General features: G+C 37.3%; 1 protein-coding gene across 2 annotated transcripts in view; it reads left to right on the forward strand.

The window, feature by feature from the left end:
• The first annotated feature begins 1,603 nt into the window (after positions 1 to 1,603).
• The window catches only part of rap1gap2b (RAP1 GTPase activating protein 2b), a 75,777-nt gene continuing 58,246 nt past the window's right edge, over positions 1,604 to 19,134 (forward strand). For both annotated transcript variants that reach the window (XM_049466520.1, XM_049466521.1), the window contains exons 1-2: positions 1,604 to 2,106; positions 14,543 to 14,578. In XM_049466520.1, the coding sequence (XP_049322477.1) occupies positions 2,063 to 2,106; positions 14,543 to 14,578 (80 nt within the window). In that variant the 5' untranslated portion in view covers positions 1,604 to 2,062. The remainder of the gene's footprint in view (positions 2,107 to 14,542; positions 14,579 to 19,134) is intronic.

Here is a 19,134-nt window from a genome sequence, read left to right on the forward strand (position 1 = left end):
AATGTTTTTTCCTCCATTTCTGAATCGATTCATAATCCTACATGTCCAACTTGAGATGCATCTAACAATCGCAAATTTCCCCCAACTCCTAATGCTGATCTCCTGCCACCTGTCCTGACAAGAAGCACATTTGTCACTGTTCAGCAGCAAGGAGACATCTGCTCCTCTAAACCTTCTGTCAGTTTGACAGAATCCTGAGTGCTTCTGTAGCAGTTTTGTGTGTACTGCACCTTGTTGTGTGTATGCATATGCGAAGCTTAGTTAACAGCAAGTATATCTCTGAATATCGGCCTTGTGCTGACAGATATCGACCAGGTGCGGATTTATTAAAATAGAATAATCATCCTAATGAAACCTACTGATCGATCTATAGGTCACTTCTTCAAATGTTAAGGTTTGTGATAAGATCACGAGTAAGGTTTCCTTCTTACGATTGTACCATGAACATTTTGTTTGTGCAAGTAATGCTGCACAGTAGAAGAGTGCTCCACCACCACTCGGCTAAACCTTTATGCAGGTTCTTAAAATCATGTGTGTGTACTGATTTGCATGTATCTATCCAGCATACAATCAGTTCTATTTGCAAGATTTCTGGGTGTTGCATATCTTATCTTGATTTTCACAGCTCTCCCACAGTTGTGACATGTTATCTTGTGAGTGAGGTGGAACACTGGCTAGTTTGCTCATGGCAAGGTGACATGAATTACTGCCATTTGAGCCTGGCCTAAAACATTCTATTTTTGAAGTTGTGGGGCCATTTAACATTCTTTGATCCACAGTGTCACATGTGTACATACTAGGAGGTGGGTGGTAATGATTGTGAACAGCTTTTCTTTAGTTCTTTAGTGGATATTGTAATGGGACATCGCAAAAGTCATTGGACACAATACTAAATACTGTCAGTGTATAATCCACTCTATTAAGTTGATGTTAAACTTTTTTATTTACACAATATGTTTTGCTCAGATTTTGCTCTTTATTTTTAGTGTATATGGGGGAATTTTGTGTGTGTGTGTGTGTGTTGGTGTGCGTGTGTGAATAGCCTTTTAATAGCTGCACAGCCTTCGATGGGCTCTGTGAAAGCTATCCAGTCAACACTGACCATTTGCATCACTATGAGCCATGTTGTTTGTTCTGTAGCGATCTACATTGTACATTTTGTTGGTTGCTCTAATTGTCTGGTTTGTGTTTTTTGGAGTGACCCAGTGTTTACATGCTTGCTTGTGTGCCAACCTCTGCCAGCTTTTTCTATGAGAATTGGACAGCCCTCAAAAAGCTACACTGCTCATGCATCCCGTTGACTGCTCACTTACTGCTAATACACTACCAGTGAAAATATGGATGATGGTTGTAACGGCAGGAGACAGGAAGGCAGGAAGTCATGTTAATAACAAACCCTGCCTATTTTATTTTCACACCAGGAGTAGAGGGCCCAAAGGGTGTGTGTGTGTGCATATATGTGGATGTGTGTGAGTGAGTAAGTGATGGAGAGTAAGCACGAGAGAGAGAGAGAGAGAGAGAGAGAGATGACTGCATTCAATTCAGCCCCACCTCCCTTACCCCTCCTCTCTTTCTTCCTCCCTCTCTCTCTCTCTCTTTCATGCTCATGCTCGGCGTGTGTGGAGTTGAGGGCTGAAGTGAGTAGGGAGCGGCGTAGCAGGTGCAGGAATCAAAAACTGTCACAGAGCAAGAGAGAAAGAGGGTGGAGTCTGAGGTAAAATCACTGGAGGAGGAGAGAGAGAGAGAGAGAGAGAGTAAAAGAGAGATAAACACCAAAGAGAAAGCACTGAGAGTAAGAGTGGAGACTCAAACAGAGAGAGAGAAAGGCACTGATTGTCGAAGAAATATTTAGAGAGTGAGTGAGCAGCACAGAGAAAGGAGAAAGGAAAGAGTGAGAGAGAGACAGAATTAGTGACAAGGCAAGGCAGTGAGGGAGAAAGAAAAGAGGGATTGTTAGGGGAACAGTTGGAGTCGTCCATTCAAAGAGAGAAAGAGAGAGATAGAGATAGAGGAGGACAGAAAAAGAGGAGCGAACAAAGAGCTGGACTGGAAGAGTGTGAGCATGCTGAGGAGGAAGAGGAGTGTGTCTTTCGGAGGTTTTGGATGGTAGGTCCCTTACATGAATTAGTATCAGCTGGTAGCTGTCTGCCAGCCAGAGTATGTGCCATGTGTGTGTGTGTGTGTGCCAGGTGCTATGTGTGTGAAAAAGACAGACAAAGTGTGTGTGAGTGTCTCTTTGTGTGTGTGTGTGTGTGTGTGTGTGTGCACATTATTGGAATAAGAGATTTTTTTTAATGCTGTATAAAGAAATGCATGTGTTCATCACTAAAACTGACTTAATCTATTAGTATATCATCTGGTTATTAACAGTAACACTTGTTATATACAGAATTATTTGGTTATTACTCTTAATATTAACTACTGTTCTACAGTGATGTAGTTCTGAGAGTGATGTTAATTGTAGGCCCACATACAGACCCTTACAGTTTAGGGGTTAATTAAAAAGGCCACCTCTTTATTCAGTGAGTAAATGAAGGTACACTTCAGTGAATGAAGTGCCCTCTTCATTTACTGTTTTAATAAGCAAATGTTTATGAACGCTGTGATACTGCTTTGGTACTGTTTCTATGTGGTCTAATGCATAGTGAAGTAATAATAAATGAAAAGTAATAAAATATGGTACTTTTTTGCTGTTTGTAGCAAAACATTCATCATTTACCATTTTTTTATCATTAAATATCTAATAGCGACAGATTATATCTGTCTAGTATCATTCATTTTATTTCAGTCCTGTAGATATGGAGTGCATTTATTAGAATCATTGATTTCTATTACCATCTTGTGACAATTAAGAGTGTCCTATATCATATTGTATGCAATAATAGCGCCAAATTAAATTCAATTAAATTCTATTGCAGGAGTGTATTCTTGAAATGATGTTTTTTTAATTCAGTGGTTTGTCATATTGCTAAGAATATTTTTTATCACAAAAGTACCCTGAAATATCGTAATATTATTTTAGGGCCATATCGCCCACCGCTATAGCGAAGTCATGGGACACAATACTAGTTCCTGTCCTATGACTTTTGGCATTTCAATGTAATTTAAATGTGGCAGCTGTATTTAACTGGGTGTTTCAAAATGAATGGACCAATGGAAATGTTTCAAAACGATAACTTTATGATGACTGTTAGAAGTTGAATTATTTAGCTTCCATTGGACATGGCAAAAATAATTGGGACTATACTAGTTCCTGTCCCATGATTTTTGGCATGTCACATATAAAGCCCTGTATGCAGGGTCTGGTCAATTCAGCAGTGCTCAGCAGTCCACTGAGGTCTCTTTGTACTAGCTGTTTGAGAATGTATCTCAGTTAGAGATCAGCACGGCTTTTTCCATTCAGTTTAACCCATTCATTTCCATCCAACAACTACATTTAGTGGGATAAAAAATGCCACAGAACATGTTCTGATAAGTTTATTTGTCTAGGCAGTTATGTTCTGATTGTTTTCCACAATCAACTCACCTATTTCATTACCAAAATGAACATAAACATGAACAGAAAATCAATGTCTGTACCTACAAATGTCGAAAAAATTAATTTGCCAAATTCATTGAAAGATAAAATAACGTAAGTATGCTTAAAATAATATTACATATAGATTAAGAAATACTGTCCAGTTCAATTGTGTTAAGTTAGCAGTTCTACTGAGGTTTTAGTACATTTTGGTACCAACCAAATTACTTAGACCAACCAAATTACTTATATCAACCAAATTACTTATACCATACCAAATATAAGTATTAAAAATGTACATGCTAATCAAATCCAGACTTTTGTACCTAAGTTGAGCCAATAACCTTGCATGAACCTTAATGCATTTTATTATTGTCAGAGCTTCTTGATTAGTCTGCTTAGTCTCTTGTGGTCAGTTATTTACTGTTATATAGAACCATCTTTTTAATTGAATAGTATACAACAAGAAGAAGAGAAGACAACAAATAATCGTTTGATTGTAAAATAACATTTGTTTATTCAAGTAGTTGAAATAGAGTGTTTTGGTTTTATACGGAACCATTGCTTTCTACAGAATGCTTAAAAAAGGTTTTTTAAGGAGTGTGCCCACCACTTTCAGCACTTCACACTTGTCTCTGGTTTGTGCCACTCCCACTTTCAGTTTGCAGTTTAAAGTAAGAAAGCACACCCGGAGGCTGTGGCTATGTATAGAAACAATGGCCACTCAAATGAGGCATTTGAATGTTTAAAGGTGCCGAGGAATGCATCTATCTATGTTAAAAAATCATTTAACATAGATAGATAGTAAGTATGCGATTTTGGGCTTGGGAAAAATGTTCAGACAGATTGTTACAAGTCTATTTACAACCCAGATTTTTCTTTTATAGTGGGTTTGACCAAAAAAAAAAGACAAGCTTAGATAATATTGTGTGGTTTACTGCACAAAGGTTGTCCTAAAAAGCAGCATGTTATAGCAAGGTATAATCACAATAACAAATACATTAAAGCCTTTGTTTTATCCAATATTTTGCTGCCTTTTATAGTGCCCCCTGAGTGCACAGTTCTGTTAGCATGCTGAAGAGGGTATAGCAGGATAGCTTTTAGCCTTGCCCCTATTCTTCTCAACTGGTTTGGTGTCTGTACTGGTGTCTTACTGGGTAAAATAAAGCTTTCCTTGTTGTGTTTTGTTCCAATTTGGAGCCCTTTGGAATTTTGTTGGGACAATAAGGAGAACATATTTAGATGAGTTCACTCAATATTCTTCGATCAACATCACTTTAAAAAAATTGAACTTCAGTTCTACAGATACTATCCTATCCCTGTACAGCTCACACTATATGTTTTAGCTTGAAAAGAGCCAATTTTTAAAGTGACATTATAAGAATAAAATTATAAGCACACTATCAATGAACGTCTATCATAAGGCGCACTAGATTATAAGGCGCATTTTAAACGACAATAGTAAGGAACAAAGGTATTGCACAGTAATCTGCACAGATTTTTCTATTGAGGACTGATTAATTGGGTGAGTAAAGCTCATCCGTTTATTTACAGTAAGCTTAGATTTCCCAAATTTTTAACAGCATGTTTAGCAGCAGCGCTTAGCGCTAGTAAATGCCGCCCGACAGCGCTAGACTGAGGAACCCTGAGTGTTTTGATAAGCCAGGGTGCTATCAGCTAGTGGTTCGTCCCACATAACAAGTTTTAACATGGTTAACACTCAGACTACAGTCCAAAATACTCATCTCTGAACAGCAAAATAGCTAGTGATGTGGTTAGCGGCTAATCCTAATACTGCTTCAGCCTTGGTGCTGGAGAATCATCATTGAAAGTCCTTTATAATGCAGGACTTTAGCAGAGTAGCTGTACTGCTCCTTACAACCTTCTTACAAAAGAGACAATTTTTGAAGAGGTAGTAAATTGTGTAAACTGATATCAACCAAGGTGAGATATATGAATCATGTCCTTATATGCAGAACCAAAACTCTCCAAAAGATTTCTTAATATTTAAATATTTGATTCTCCTTTTCAAATAAAGGCCAGATGCACAGAGGAACAATGACCTAAAAACATAAAGGCGGTGTCTATTGAAGTCCTGACAGTCAGCGTGAGAGATGATGCTGTAGAGATATATAAAGCCCTACAGTAAGCTTTCTAAAGTGAAGTATTAATATTTCAGTGCTATCTTGGCTCTGGATCTGCTCATGCATTTCAGGGCTCGGGCCATAAAGCACTGCTCACCAGACCAGTTCGGGCTGGTGGTGCAGCACAATCTAAATCTGTCTTCTCTCTTTTTCTCTCTCACACACTCACAGTAGTGGCAGTAGTGCCACCTAAGCTGTCAAACACCACATTTGATTCTATCTCAAAACACAAAAATAGTAAAAAGAGCAAGAGGGTGAATCCAATGAGATGGGTATGTTTGTGCTGGCTATCTGAATATATTTCTCAGTAGATAACAGTACCAGTAGCTTATTCTTTTCGTATATATACACGATATATTGCAATGTATATCGTCTTGCTTACAGAGCAAATTTTACGAAAAATTAATTAAAGAATAAAAAGCACACCATCATATGAATAAGTTTTTCTAAAGATCTAAAGTACAATAACAACTATTTTGTGGGCGTGGTTTAAACACAACACTACTCTGACACCATTCTAAATTACTACACATACTACACTACACATTCAGATTTATTTCATGTAATTGCAACATTATTTGTATATTTAATTTATTTACATTTCATGAGGATATAATGAATCCATTATGACAGCAATCCAGATGTGCAACATTATTTTCTATATTTATATTGGTATTTATTGTGTTTTCTGCTACTGTGAGTGATCTAGCACCTTTGTTCTTTACTTACCTATACACCTGTGTTACTGTAATTTGCAAATTTAATTTTTTTTGCAAATGTAATTTGATTTGATTTGGATTCAAAACATCTAAGCAGTGTTAAAGTTGTGCTCAAAAGCAGAAGAGATTATTAGAATGAACGATTAGGCCTCATTTAATTTCCAGTAATTTAGACCAGTGTTTTACCTCACTGACAAGATAATACCTCACAACTTGCAAATGTGTGGGCGTTCCAAAAGACATACCCTGAGGTAACACTTCATGATCCATTATACATAGTGCTTTCCCATGACTTGTGTCAATAAAATCTATAAAATATTGGGTGTTATAAAACGTTTGATGTGAACGTTTGTCAGTATTTTAATAGATAATAAATTGTTCAAGGATTTAATGTGATAAACAATTTTTACTATAATTCTAAAATAATTTATGCCACTAATGTAACGATAATATGTGTATTTTTAGATTTCCCCATTGTGGGAATACTAGATTAATAAAGGATTCTATTCTCTTATCTTACTATAACTATAATATAATTATATTAAATTACACCCTTTTAAAAATGGAATGGATTTTTGATAGTTAGGGAAATTCAGAATATGAATTTGAACATAAACATGTTCAAATATTCAACATAAATGAATAAAATAAAAAATAAATAATGGGATCTCAAAGATAAGTTGATTGTGTAATTCATGACAGGTCTAAGTGGTAGTGTTCTGAATCCACACGTTCAGCAGCACTTATCTGCTCGTTTCAATTAGCCTCACTCGAGATAATTAAGAGCAAATGACGCCAGTAGTGTCTGCAGCTAGTAAGTGTTATTGATGAGGCACATCACTCAGCCAGCTTCAGGCGGAGGTCCTTACGTTAAATGAAGTGACTGACTATAGTGTAGCTTTCTCATTCTTTCTTTCTAATCGGGTCCATTAGACTCTGTTCGGGTTCTTTTCTGTTCAGGCCTCTCACTTATGACTTATACACACACTGTGTGTGTGTGTGTTTGTGTGGTTTGTGCCAGGTGATGTCTCATAGACTGTATCATGCTCTGACTAACACTGTACCAGGCATACTGTTCAGCTTGGCACACCCACTGTTTTTCTCCATGGTGTCCTCAGACAGCCAGACTGCTTAATAATGTAGGAGAAATATTAGAGAAGTTATTAGAATCAGTCCACACATCCAGCCCACACACACTCACACTCACTCTCACACACACACATGGTGCACTGTTCTTCTGCTTCTTCTGCTTCATAGGAGAGCACATATAGTATTTAACTTATGGACATGTTTTTGTTTCTTGCTGAATTCAAGAGTATTAAAAATGAGTCTTTGAGATTTTGGGAGAAAATCTGATTTTCTCACTAAATCCAATGTTTCTCTAGGCTGGGTTACTGTTGTTTCTGCAGCCTTGTGTTCTTGATGTCACCTTCCATTGTCCAAAATGCATTCCTATATTCATAAATATGTATTTACCAAGGACATTCAAAGTTATTGCCTCAATTAGTTGGTGGCTTACTTGGGAAAATGAATGGAACTAGCAGTATTCATTAATTGTCTATTCAATGATGACATAATGGCAAAAAACATTGTTCTGACCCACAATTAACACTGGGTTTGCTTTAAATAGTTGTCAAATCTTTGCCATTGTTTATACTGTTGTGTTGGGAGGATCAAATAAATTAGCCCTGTTTTGTAGCCTTAGATAAGCTGCTTAGTTTTGGATAATAACGCCATTGAAAGGCAGATTTTGTAGTCTACAGTACTACCATTTCTTACAATATAATAGCAAGTACACAGCATCTTAATAGCTGCTCTCTGTTCTTTTATACGTGTGAGTTTTTTCTTGCAAGGTAGCTTTATAAGAAGTCTATTCTTCACGTTCTTGGTAGTAAAAAACACCCACAATCTGTTTAATGTAACCACCAATATATTCAGACATTTGTCTGAACAGTTTGCGTGCATACGCTGGCGTGCATGCTCAAACAGTATGATTCCCTCTGCTCTGTGTTGTGTCCAAATAAACAGCATGTGTGGGAATACACTGTTGTAGGTAGATGAGATATATGTAAATGCTCTGCAGCCTACTTTTCATATATGGGTTGTGTTGACTGGCAAGTCACTAATACACATTACAACTTGTACAGGTCTTGCACCAGTGTTTCTGTATAGCCCTGCTTTAGTTCACTGAATTAGTGGTCTCTGAAGAAAGACAGGATTTTGGCTCATGCTCATAAATATTCATACGTGCAAACATATCGCCTCTGACTGGCTAACAGCACTGCGGCAGAGATTCGTTTTTCTGAACGTTTTCTTTTACTAGCTGCTGCAGACAATGGACGTTGAAGAACAGTTTCATATGCAGCATCATATACAACTCGGAGAGACCTATAGTATTTCACAAAGAACAAGAAAAGATGGATTTTTTTACCTTTAATATAAGATGAAAACTTATGATTAATTATTCTAGGGGTTCTTAAAACAAGAAAGCACATACATTACACTGACTATTATTGTGATTGTTCTATAAATTCCATATACAGAATTCAGTGAAGTGTATGATGATGAGATGTTATGACGGTCAAGGCATTTGCATACATCTACCTATTCCATTTACAGCAGTGTAATTTCACCCAGAACTACATCTTAAATGAAGCAAAAAATAGGGTCTGTCAAGTAGGATATTAATAAAATGTCACAAATCATCTTTTACTGTGAGATGGGCTCTGAATTTATTTTTTAGATTTGTAAAGGCAGAAAATCCTGATTTGCTGAACAACTCTGGAGTCTTTGGAGACATTTCTGCAGATTATCTTTTGCTATTATTCCCACTTCAAGTTCTACTAGTTGTAATTTTTTATCAAACTTAGACGTGTAGATGCACGGCATGAACCAAAAGAATTAGTATTTGTTTTTACTGGCAGTGTATTTTACAATATCTCAGAATTTCGTAAGGCCTAAAATTGAAATAAATGTTTCATGTGTGAGTATAATTAATATATTGGATATTTTGATGGGTATTCTCGATGTGTATATATATATATCTTCACATGGACAAACATATTGTATCACCACCTAATCTAATCCCCAGCTTCTCAACTCAGAACTAAAGCACCATTAAGCACCATCAGTGCCTGGCACTACGCACAGTGCCAGTAGGTTCCTGTTATCTGCTCTATCTAGTTCTATTACCAAACCTTTTCTACAAGGACTAGACAAGCTGTGTGTGCATTTGCACATCTGTGTAAGCAATGGAAGCAATTGAAAGTAGCAGAATGCATTCATTAGAAGCGGTGGCCACATACATTTGGACACACAGTGTATGTATGTGTAGCCACACGTCCCGTTGCAGTGAAATATGTATATGGCGTTCGTTCAATCTTAGCCAAATGCTTTATTTATGATGTGCTGACATGGTAATTGCTTCTTTTCAGAAGCTTTTAGTGCTTTATGCACTACCTCTCTCTCTCTCTCACTCTCTCTCTCTCTCTCACTCTCATATGTTTCTGTATCATACCCGCTTCTCTCAGCAATGCTCTCCATCATTGCCTTCCACAGGGGCTGTTATTTTATTAACAGCACTTTAGGCTATCTATCACTCTTTCTATATAGCTTATGTAATATGTGTATGTGTGTGTGTGTGTGTGTGTATCAGTGTGTGTATCAGTGTGTGTATCAGTGTGTGTATCAGTGTGTGTATCAGTGTGTGTATCAGTATGTGTGTATCAGTATGTGTGTGTGAGAGTGAAAAGGCAGAAGTTCAACAGGAAATTTTGGGGGCTGGACCGTCATCACTTTTAAATGTGTGTACCAGCCTCTTTTTGACCTTTTACAGTAAAAAAAAAAAAAAAAAAAAAGAGACCACTTACAAACGATGAGTTTTTTTTATTTTAACAAATTGAAAACCTCTGGAATATGATGAAGAGGAAGATAAATTATCAGAAGCCAACAAACCAAGCTGAACTGCTTGAATTTTTTTGCACCAGTAGTGAAGGCATAAAGTGTGTAAGACTGGTGGAGGAGAACGTGCCAAGATGCATAAAAACGGTGATCGAAAACTGGGTTATTCCACCAAAAATCGATTTCTGAACTCTTAAAACTTTATGAATATGAACCAGTTTTTGGCATTATTTTCAGTATATTCAGGTATATTCTTTCAGCACATACTGTTGCTGAACCTGGACCTGCAGACCAACTGCAGCATCAACCCCAGATCATTTACTTTACTTAAATCCAGGTGGCAACAGTGTAAGTAGCATCATTTTGTATAATTTGCATAATTTAAGGTGGAATAAGAAAATTTGAACATGAAGCTAGTGTATAGCTAATTTTATCTCCCTATTACCAAGGAATTAGGAGTGGACAATAGAGGCACTGTAACCCAAATACAGAGCACTGCTAGTATTTTTTTAATTAAGCTCTTTTTTTGTAATTGAATTATTTAGACGATATAGCATTTCTTATAGGAACTATTTTAAGCATTTGAAAACGAGGGCTTGTCCTCTAGCCCATGTGAACCCCACATGAGCATGTTGGCTGGGTTGCTGAAGACACTGTTGCGCAAAACTGTTGCCTGATATCTAGCCGTTTGCTTACATGTAGGTCAGTTCATTATAAAAATAGTTCTAATAACCAGAGAACAACACATACTGAGCAGCTACAGACTCAGAGATGTACACACACCTTCACAAAGACACATACACACGCTGTAGGTGTCCTGTTAGCGCTGTTAGCTCTGTTAGTGCTGCTGCTTCACTCGTTTCTTTGAAGCTACAGCTGCCTGGTGCGCTCTGTTTACAGCATCTCTTTGAGTCAGCTTTTTTTTATGCTGTGGGAAAATCTATCACACACACGCGCACACACAACACACACCCTTCCTCTCTCACTTTTAGCCACATCCCCACCACACCCAACTAAAACCACAGGCGACGCACTGACACCAGCAGTCACCTCGGTTAAAACATACACACACGCACTGAGGTGATGATGTTTCTGATAATAAATGGGGAACAGAAAAGTGTTCACATCTCTCATCTTCCAGCGCTAACAGAGATTAGCGTGTTTTGTAAACAGTGTTTGGCAACTGTTTGTTTGGCAAAACTTAATTTGTACTTTCTTCTGTCCCTCTATCTTTGTCTCTATTTTATTGCTATCTCTTTCTCTCTTTTCTTTTTTTCTATCTCCCCAAAGATATTTCTATCTCTCATTTTCTCTTTTTTATGCTTTGACAAGACAACCATAGTCAGTAGTGACCATACTTGTGCTGGAAGCACAGATGGATGTTGGCCTCTGCCTTTTACCCATGTGTGCAGTGAACACAAACATTCTGAACTCAATACACACTGGTGAGCAAACACACACACACAACCTAGTTATTAATGTGTTCTAACCCCTGATCCACCACATCCCCATATTCCATACTGCCATATTCTACTGCTTCTTCCTCTTATTCTTTCTTTCTATTTCTAATTACTTCTGACCCATCGTTCTGTCTTTGTCTCTCTCGCTCTTGATGAATATATTTCTTTCTTTCTTTTTCCTTTATCTTATCCTTTGTATCTATCTGTCTAGCTCTTTCTCTCTTTTTTCTGTCTTTCCCTCACTGCCTCCTGCTCTCTTTGTTAATCCATCCCTTTCCATCCCTTTTCTTTCCATCTCTCATCTCTTTGTCTTTGACTCATGTCCCCTCATTTCCTTATATCTCTCCTCCTCTCATTCTTTATTGTCCTCTGTTTCTGTGCTCACCTTCCTCTTTTATCTGTTTTTTTATTCGTTTTTATCTTTCTTTCTCTATTCTATTTCTTTCTGTCTATTTCTCACTACATTTCTTTCTCTCACTCACCCACACCCACATTAAACTTACTTAGGTTTGCTGAAAGTTCCAGTGTTGCCAGTGAACCGTTGCCTGTCTTTCTCTCTCTTTTTCTCTGTCTCTGTTGTTCTTTCTTTCTCTCCATTTCTCTCTATCTCTTTCTTCCTGACAAAGTTGGAAAGCAGACTTATATCATTTTCTCTTATTGTGCTTCTCCACTGCTGTATGTTCTGTTCCACACTGTTACACACACACACACTTTCATCTGACAGGTGCAGAGGCTTATTTTCTGCCATCAGTGAAGGACAGTGGCAGTGATCATTTTATGTATTGCTATTAAGTGCCTGAAACCTTTGAAGTTTAGTTCTATACACCCAAAAAAACAACTAGGCTAAATGATCAATGAAATAAACCTCATTGTTATTGAATCTATATGGGTATTATATATATTGTTTCTGTTGTACACCAGTTCACTTTTACTTTCTGTTTGATCCAGATGGCAGTTTAACCCATTTGCATGGGCCACCTAGTGGCACAAATAAATCTACACTATAATTATTTTTTTTTTATATTTTGTATTAAGGTAATAGCAGCAATATCACCACTCGAATTGGACTATGGGTCTACTGTTGAAACTTCTTTACAAACTTTTTTTTTTAATATTTCTTATTGTAAAACCCATTTACACAGTTTTTATAACATGTTCATTTTACAAAGACAATTGTATCCTTCATTATGACCAGGCCAGAGCTGAGGAAAATTCTGTGCATTACAAAGTCTGACGTAGACTTAGTATGTTAGGACTTTTTTCAAGAACAAATTCAATAATATTCTTATAAAGATATGGGTAATGAGGCCTGTTATTTCTTCAACATTTCTTTGAGTTTATGAATGTATTTACATCAGCAGGTGAAAGTTTATAGGGACTGAATGTGCCCACAGTGAAGACTACTCACAGTATTGCTTTGACATAGCTACCTTACCTTGGTGACAAGTGTGCGGTTTATGGTGTGTGTGTGTGTTAGTGTGTGCGGCAGGTGAGTTAGGATTTCTCTCTGTGTTGCTGTGCTGAGACACACTCACACTAATGACCTTTTCTGGATGTCAGTCCGGATAGCAGTGCAGCAGCCTTCCTCTAACAAGTTGCCACATAACACAGGGATAGAGTAATAAAGGCCAGGAAAAAGAAACAGCAGCCATTTTTATGTAATATAACATTTTAGATGCTTTAGTGTGGACCCTGCTGGTATAAGAACCTGATTAATAGTATAAACAACAAAATATTAGAATTGTTTTTGTGAATTACGAAGTCAAATGTACTGTATTTTATTTTTGGATGAAATAGACAAAAAAGACCATCCATACTTTTATAAGCTACATGTCTAAAAGCCAGGGTTTGTCATAGTATAGGGGTGTGTCAGTGCACTTATGAGATGACTTCATTAATGCAGAAAAGTACAATGAAGTCCTAGAGCAACATATGCTGCCTTCAGGATTATATCTTTTTTAGGGATACTTGTACACATTTTTCAACAATACATTATAAACCCACATGCTGCAGCAGCTGCACACATTACAAAAGCATGACTGCAAAAGGAGACAGTTAGGGTCCTGCCTGCCATCCTGACCTGTCTCCAATGTGTGGAGAATTTTGTGAAAATATGATAATCACCCCGTACTGTTGCACATCTTAAGAATTGGAAAAATAACACCTGAAACACCTAATTGCTTGATATTTCTGGTGCCAAAACATATCGAAATGTTATGAGGAGGGGCAACATTATGAAGTGGTAAATGTTTTACTTTCTGCCAACTTTTTTAGAATGTGCTGCAAGCATTAAATAAAATAATATAATTAATTTAGGCCGTCTGCAAACAAAAAAATGTAAAAAAAGGAAATTGATTCTGTAATTGTGGTTATTTTACTTCAGATGTCATGTCTGTATAATCTCAGCTTGTCAGCAAATCATATTTATGACTCCACATAAGAGGGAGTTTATACTATAATTTGTATTTATAGCAGTGGTGTTAAATTGTATTATACTCCACAGCTGTAGAGGGAGCCCAGTAGCAAAATTCATACGCCTTTATATAGGCATAAATCTTCAAAGACACACTTGATTGGTTGATGCGGTATGACTCTAATTTCATTTTTACCTGATGTCCAATTTGCACTGAATTCACATATTAACTACAAAACTATTTAAATTATTGTTAAAATTCAAAGGACTGTGTCGCAGATATTTCTGTGTTTTTTTTTCTTTTCTGGCAAAAGTAGACTCAACACGTGACTTCTGTACGTTTGATATTTGGTCCTAAATCTTCTCTTTCTCTTTTCTCTTGAATGCAGGATTGACAAATCCACTGTCACTGCTCTTCGAACCCGGTGAGTTGTCTGCACTCCTAACACACACACATGCACAGGCACACACACACTATACACAAGAGACAGAGTGGTCTGAAAGCTTCTCTCTGTGAAGAGATGGATTAATGGCCAGTCACCAGGAAGAATAATGCAAACATGGGGTGTGTGACAGTGTGTGTGTGATCAGAATACTTCCTGCCTACAATGACATGATTCGAAAAGGAGCATCTTTCACATCACTTTCACCGTTTGCAGTGCACAAGCAGGTACACACCACTTTAAAGGTTATATTCATTCAGTACTGTGATCCTGTGAAATGTAAAAGACTGTGAAATGTGAAAAGGGGCAGATTGTATATTTTAAATCAGTATAATGTACGTAGAAAAGGAGACTTTGAAATTGAATAAATATATCATTGTTTACACAGTCTTGCTTTGCATAAAGCAAAAACATAATTTCCATAATTTTCCTGTTTTTTGTGAAACTGAACTGACACTGACTGCCGATACACAATAAATGTTACATTTAAATATAATTCATTAAGTGCGTTTACATGCACGTTCATAATCAAATCATGTAGTCATATAAACATTGTGCTCAGTTTTTCTAAAAATCTGATATCTGATAAGAGAGCTGGATTGTAGTTTAGTAACAGTATTTCTCAGTGCATGTATACTCTTAACCAGAGTATTCCCTGATTTCTGATTTCAGTCTGTGCATGTGTGAAAACCGTATGTGTTACCAGAAATAAGTGAGAAATACATGAATTAAGCAACTAGAAGATAACGCTGAAAACTAAAAATTTAAATAATCTTTATCTTCTAGCTTTTTTATGCTCATATTGCACATTGATGTGTTAAAACAATGGTAAAGTGTAGGGTTTTTACACAATGTAATCATCAATTATTATTTTTCTAGCAGGTTGCAAAGCAAAAATTGGATTGTTACCTGACTGCCATTGTCTGATATCCAAGTTCATATAAATTTGTTTATGCAAATCGAGGCATTTGAATCAAATCATTAACATTTTGGCAAAAAAAAAAAATTAAATTTGCAGTAAATCACCTTACTTACAATATTGCAATATATCACAATACATTACACCATAACATCTATGTCGCCAGGTCTTTACCACAGTCCAAGCAGATCCAGAACATTAAGGCTAGAGTTTCCTCACCCCCTCATCAGTTCATTAGTGTGTCTGTCTGTCTCTCTCTCCTTCTCTCCTTTGTCTTTTATTCTTTATTTCTCTTTCCTTCTCTCTGTGAGCTCTCTGTTCATGAAAAGCTTTGAAGGATGGTGAAGTGTTGTTCGTCAGTAGGGAGCAGAGTGGATGTCCTCGGGCTGAATGAGGTCGTGACTACAGGTCCATTAGATGTTATACACATGGAAATGATGCACTGTTCTGCAAACACTGGCTAATACTTGATGAAAAGGCTGAGGTTATTAACATTTCGGATGTAGTGTGTGGTGTTTCAGCTTGCGTGCCCACAGAAAAAAGCACATCACAAGTGTGTTTCTATTTATAGAGCTCCCATTGGCAAGGTAAATTCTGTGAACCTGTAGTGGCTGTCGACCCGGTGAGGCTGAATGTGTTTACGTGCCGCCGATGAATCAGTGTTCATTAATGCCCTGAGCCGAGTCTGACTCTTTGTCCTGATTAGACATGTGATGCCCTTTGGCCCATCATTACACCACAGCGGGAGTAAACTATCCCACTGGGACTGAAGCAACACTGTAATAGTGCAGTTCCAATCAGAGAGCCAATTAGATCCTCCCAGGAACTCTCATCAGCTGAGACCTAATAACTCTGCAGTGTGAGCCTGAAAAGCCGAGCACACAGACTTTGGCAGGCAATTCAGCTGGTAACAGGTGGCACGTCCGCGTCTTTCTCTTCGCCTGCTGTTCTGTGTCCTCTACTAAGGTGTGGACTTCTCTGTGTGCCAGGTGTGGAGGCTGGCAAAACAAAACAACACAGAACAGACCACAAAAACACCCGCGTTATACAGTCTGCTTGTATAGGCAGCAGATTTCCTGGTCTGGTTTAGGGCTGTCACAATCAAGCAATCAAGTACATGATAATCAAGTACGCTTTTTATTTAATGACTTCAATTATTATATTGTTATCCAGTTTATACAGCTCTAGGAAAAATTAAAAGACATGAATATTTTGTGAAATAACCCTGGTTTTTAATCACAGTTTTCACACATCTTGGCATGTTCTCTTCCACCAGTCTTACACACTGCTTTTGGATAACTTTATGCCACTCCTGGTGCAAATTCAAGCAGTTCAGCTTGGTTTGATGGCTTGTGATCATCCATCTTCCTCTTGATTATATTCCAGAGCTTTTCAATATGGTAAAATTAAAGAAACTCTTTAATTTTACTCTTTTTAACTCTTTTTAAGTGTTCTCTTATAGTGTTCTTATTTTTTCCAGAGCTGCGTATGATTTTTTATACACTCATCGTCAAAAAGTAATCAACCGACAGGAATGAAAATCTTGAAAAAAGGCCAATTTTGTATGATGGTCTTCATTACAGGCACTTTGACAACCCAATGTTATTCAAGTAAATTATCTGGGGTTGCTGCAGTTGGTCTGCAGGTCTAGGTTCAGCAACAGTATGTGCTAAAAGAATGAGGTCAGCTGACTACCTGAATATACTGAATATTGACCAGTTTATTCCATCAATAGATTTTTTCTTCCCTGATGGCACGGCCATATTCCAAGATGATAATGCCAGGATTCATAGAGCTGGAATTGTGAAAGAGTGATTCAGGGAGCATGAGATCATTATTTACACACATGGATTGAGAGTTCACCACAGAGTCCAGATCTTAACCTCATTGAGAATCTTTGGGATGTGCTGGATGGAGAAGAGCTGCTTTGAGCAGTGGTCAGACTCTACCATCATCAATGCTGCTGCAAGATCTTCGTAAAAAATTAACGAGCAACATTGGATTAAAATAAATCTTGTGACATTGCAGAAGCTTATCGAAACAATGCCACAGTGAATGTTTGCTGCAATCAAAGCTAAAGGCGGTCCAATGAAATATTAGAGCGAGTGACCTTTTTTTTTTTTTTGGTGGCGACTATTTTTTTTGGAATATATTGCCATTTTACTTTCTTCCAATATTTGCATGATTTCCATATGATCCAAGTAAGTATTTTTTTATTTTTTTTGTGTTCAGTAGCCAAATGATACCAGCACTGACCTGATAGAACTGGACTGGTTAAGGTTAGTCTGACATGAGAAGGTCATTGCTAGCCTGGATCCTCACCAGTATGTCTCACAGCCACCTCTGATACCTCAAGGAGGTCTGGGTGGCTTCATTAGTGGATTTTTTTTGACACGTCTGACACCCCCTGTCAGGTCAGGTTAGCCGAGCATGTGAGTGAATGAAGTACCACAGCAGAGGAGGTTGTGTACTACAGTGCCTCGGTCACGCACATGCATGTAGCCAAGCCAGAACTGTTCTGTATTGTAATAAATTTTAATTTTAATCCATATTTGAAATGGAAATGAAATGAAATGAAAGTATGAATCAGAAACAGCAGCATTTTAAACTGTTTCACCAATAATGACCTTTTATCATAATCTTTTTGGAAGCTCCTGTCAGTAAGGCATCAGAAATTAATGCTAAAGCTCCATTAAATTTGTAGATTTTTACTCACAGTTCACATACCCTGGACAAAAGTCATGGGATATCAGTATGTAAATTTCCCATAAAGTGTTAGCTCAGGGGAAAGGCTTGGGAACACCTACGTCTGTATAAGGTGTGAGGGGATATCTTGTGAGTAGTGAGGCTGAACACTGGCCAGCAGACTCAACACCCATTGGTTAGTAAAGATCATGTCCTTCAGTATCTGGATAGAACTGTCCATGCGAATAGACAAGCAACTCACTCGCAGAAATCACATCCACATTTAATGTAGGTGGCCCCACACACACATATGCCAGAGTTCAGTGCAGTGTTCACTAGCTTCCATGGGACATGACAAAAGTCATGGGACATGATACCAGTTCCTGTCCCATTACATGTGGCAGTTTTTAGAAAGACCAATCCAAGAACATGATGTTTGCCTGCTTTCTCCATTCCACAACCATTTTAGAGTTTTTTTTTTTTTTTTAGAATGTGTGACAGCAGCTATTACAAGGTGCTATTAGAGCGTTTTTTTTGTTTATCTGATAAAGCAGTCGTTCACTTTTAGCAAAGGTGACATAGAAAATATTGAAAATCATAAAATTTGTAATTAATATCAGACCTAGGAAGGCAGTATGTGCATTGATATGCTTCATGCATATGATGCAAACAACATAATATCGCTAAATCCTTTAAAAAAAGGGGCCTATAAAGTTGTTGTTGTTTTTTGAAAGGCCACATAACCGTTTTTGGTTGAATAATATATATTTTTTTTATTAAATTGTTGGTTTTCCGACATACACTTTTAAGCAAAATCCACACATTCTGACTTTTGAAAGACCTTTTTAAAAGAATACTGTCCTGCTTTATCCATTGCACAACAATGCTGGGTCAATTTTTTATCATTATCCTATTCAAACACCCAAGTGTGTCC

This window comes from Astyanax mexicanus, chromosome 17 (assembly GCF_023375975.1).
Source record: "Astyanax mexicanus isolate ESR-SI-001 chromosome 17, AstMex3_surface, whole genome shotgun sequence".
NCBI classification, from domain to species: Eukaryota; Metazoa; Chordata; class Actinopteri; order Characiformes; family Acestrorhamphidae; genus Astyanax; species Astyanax mexicanus.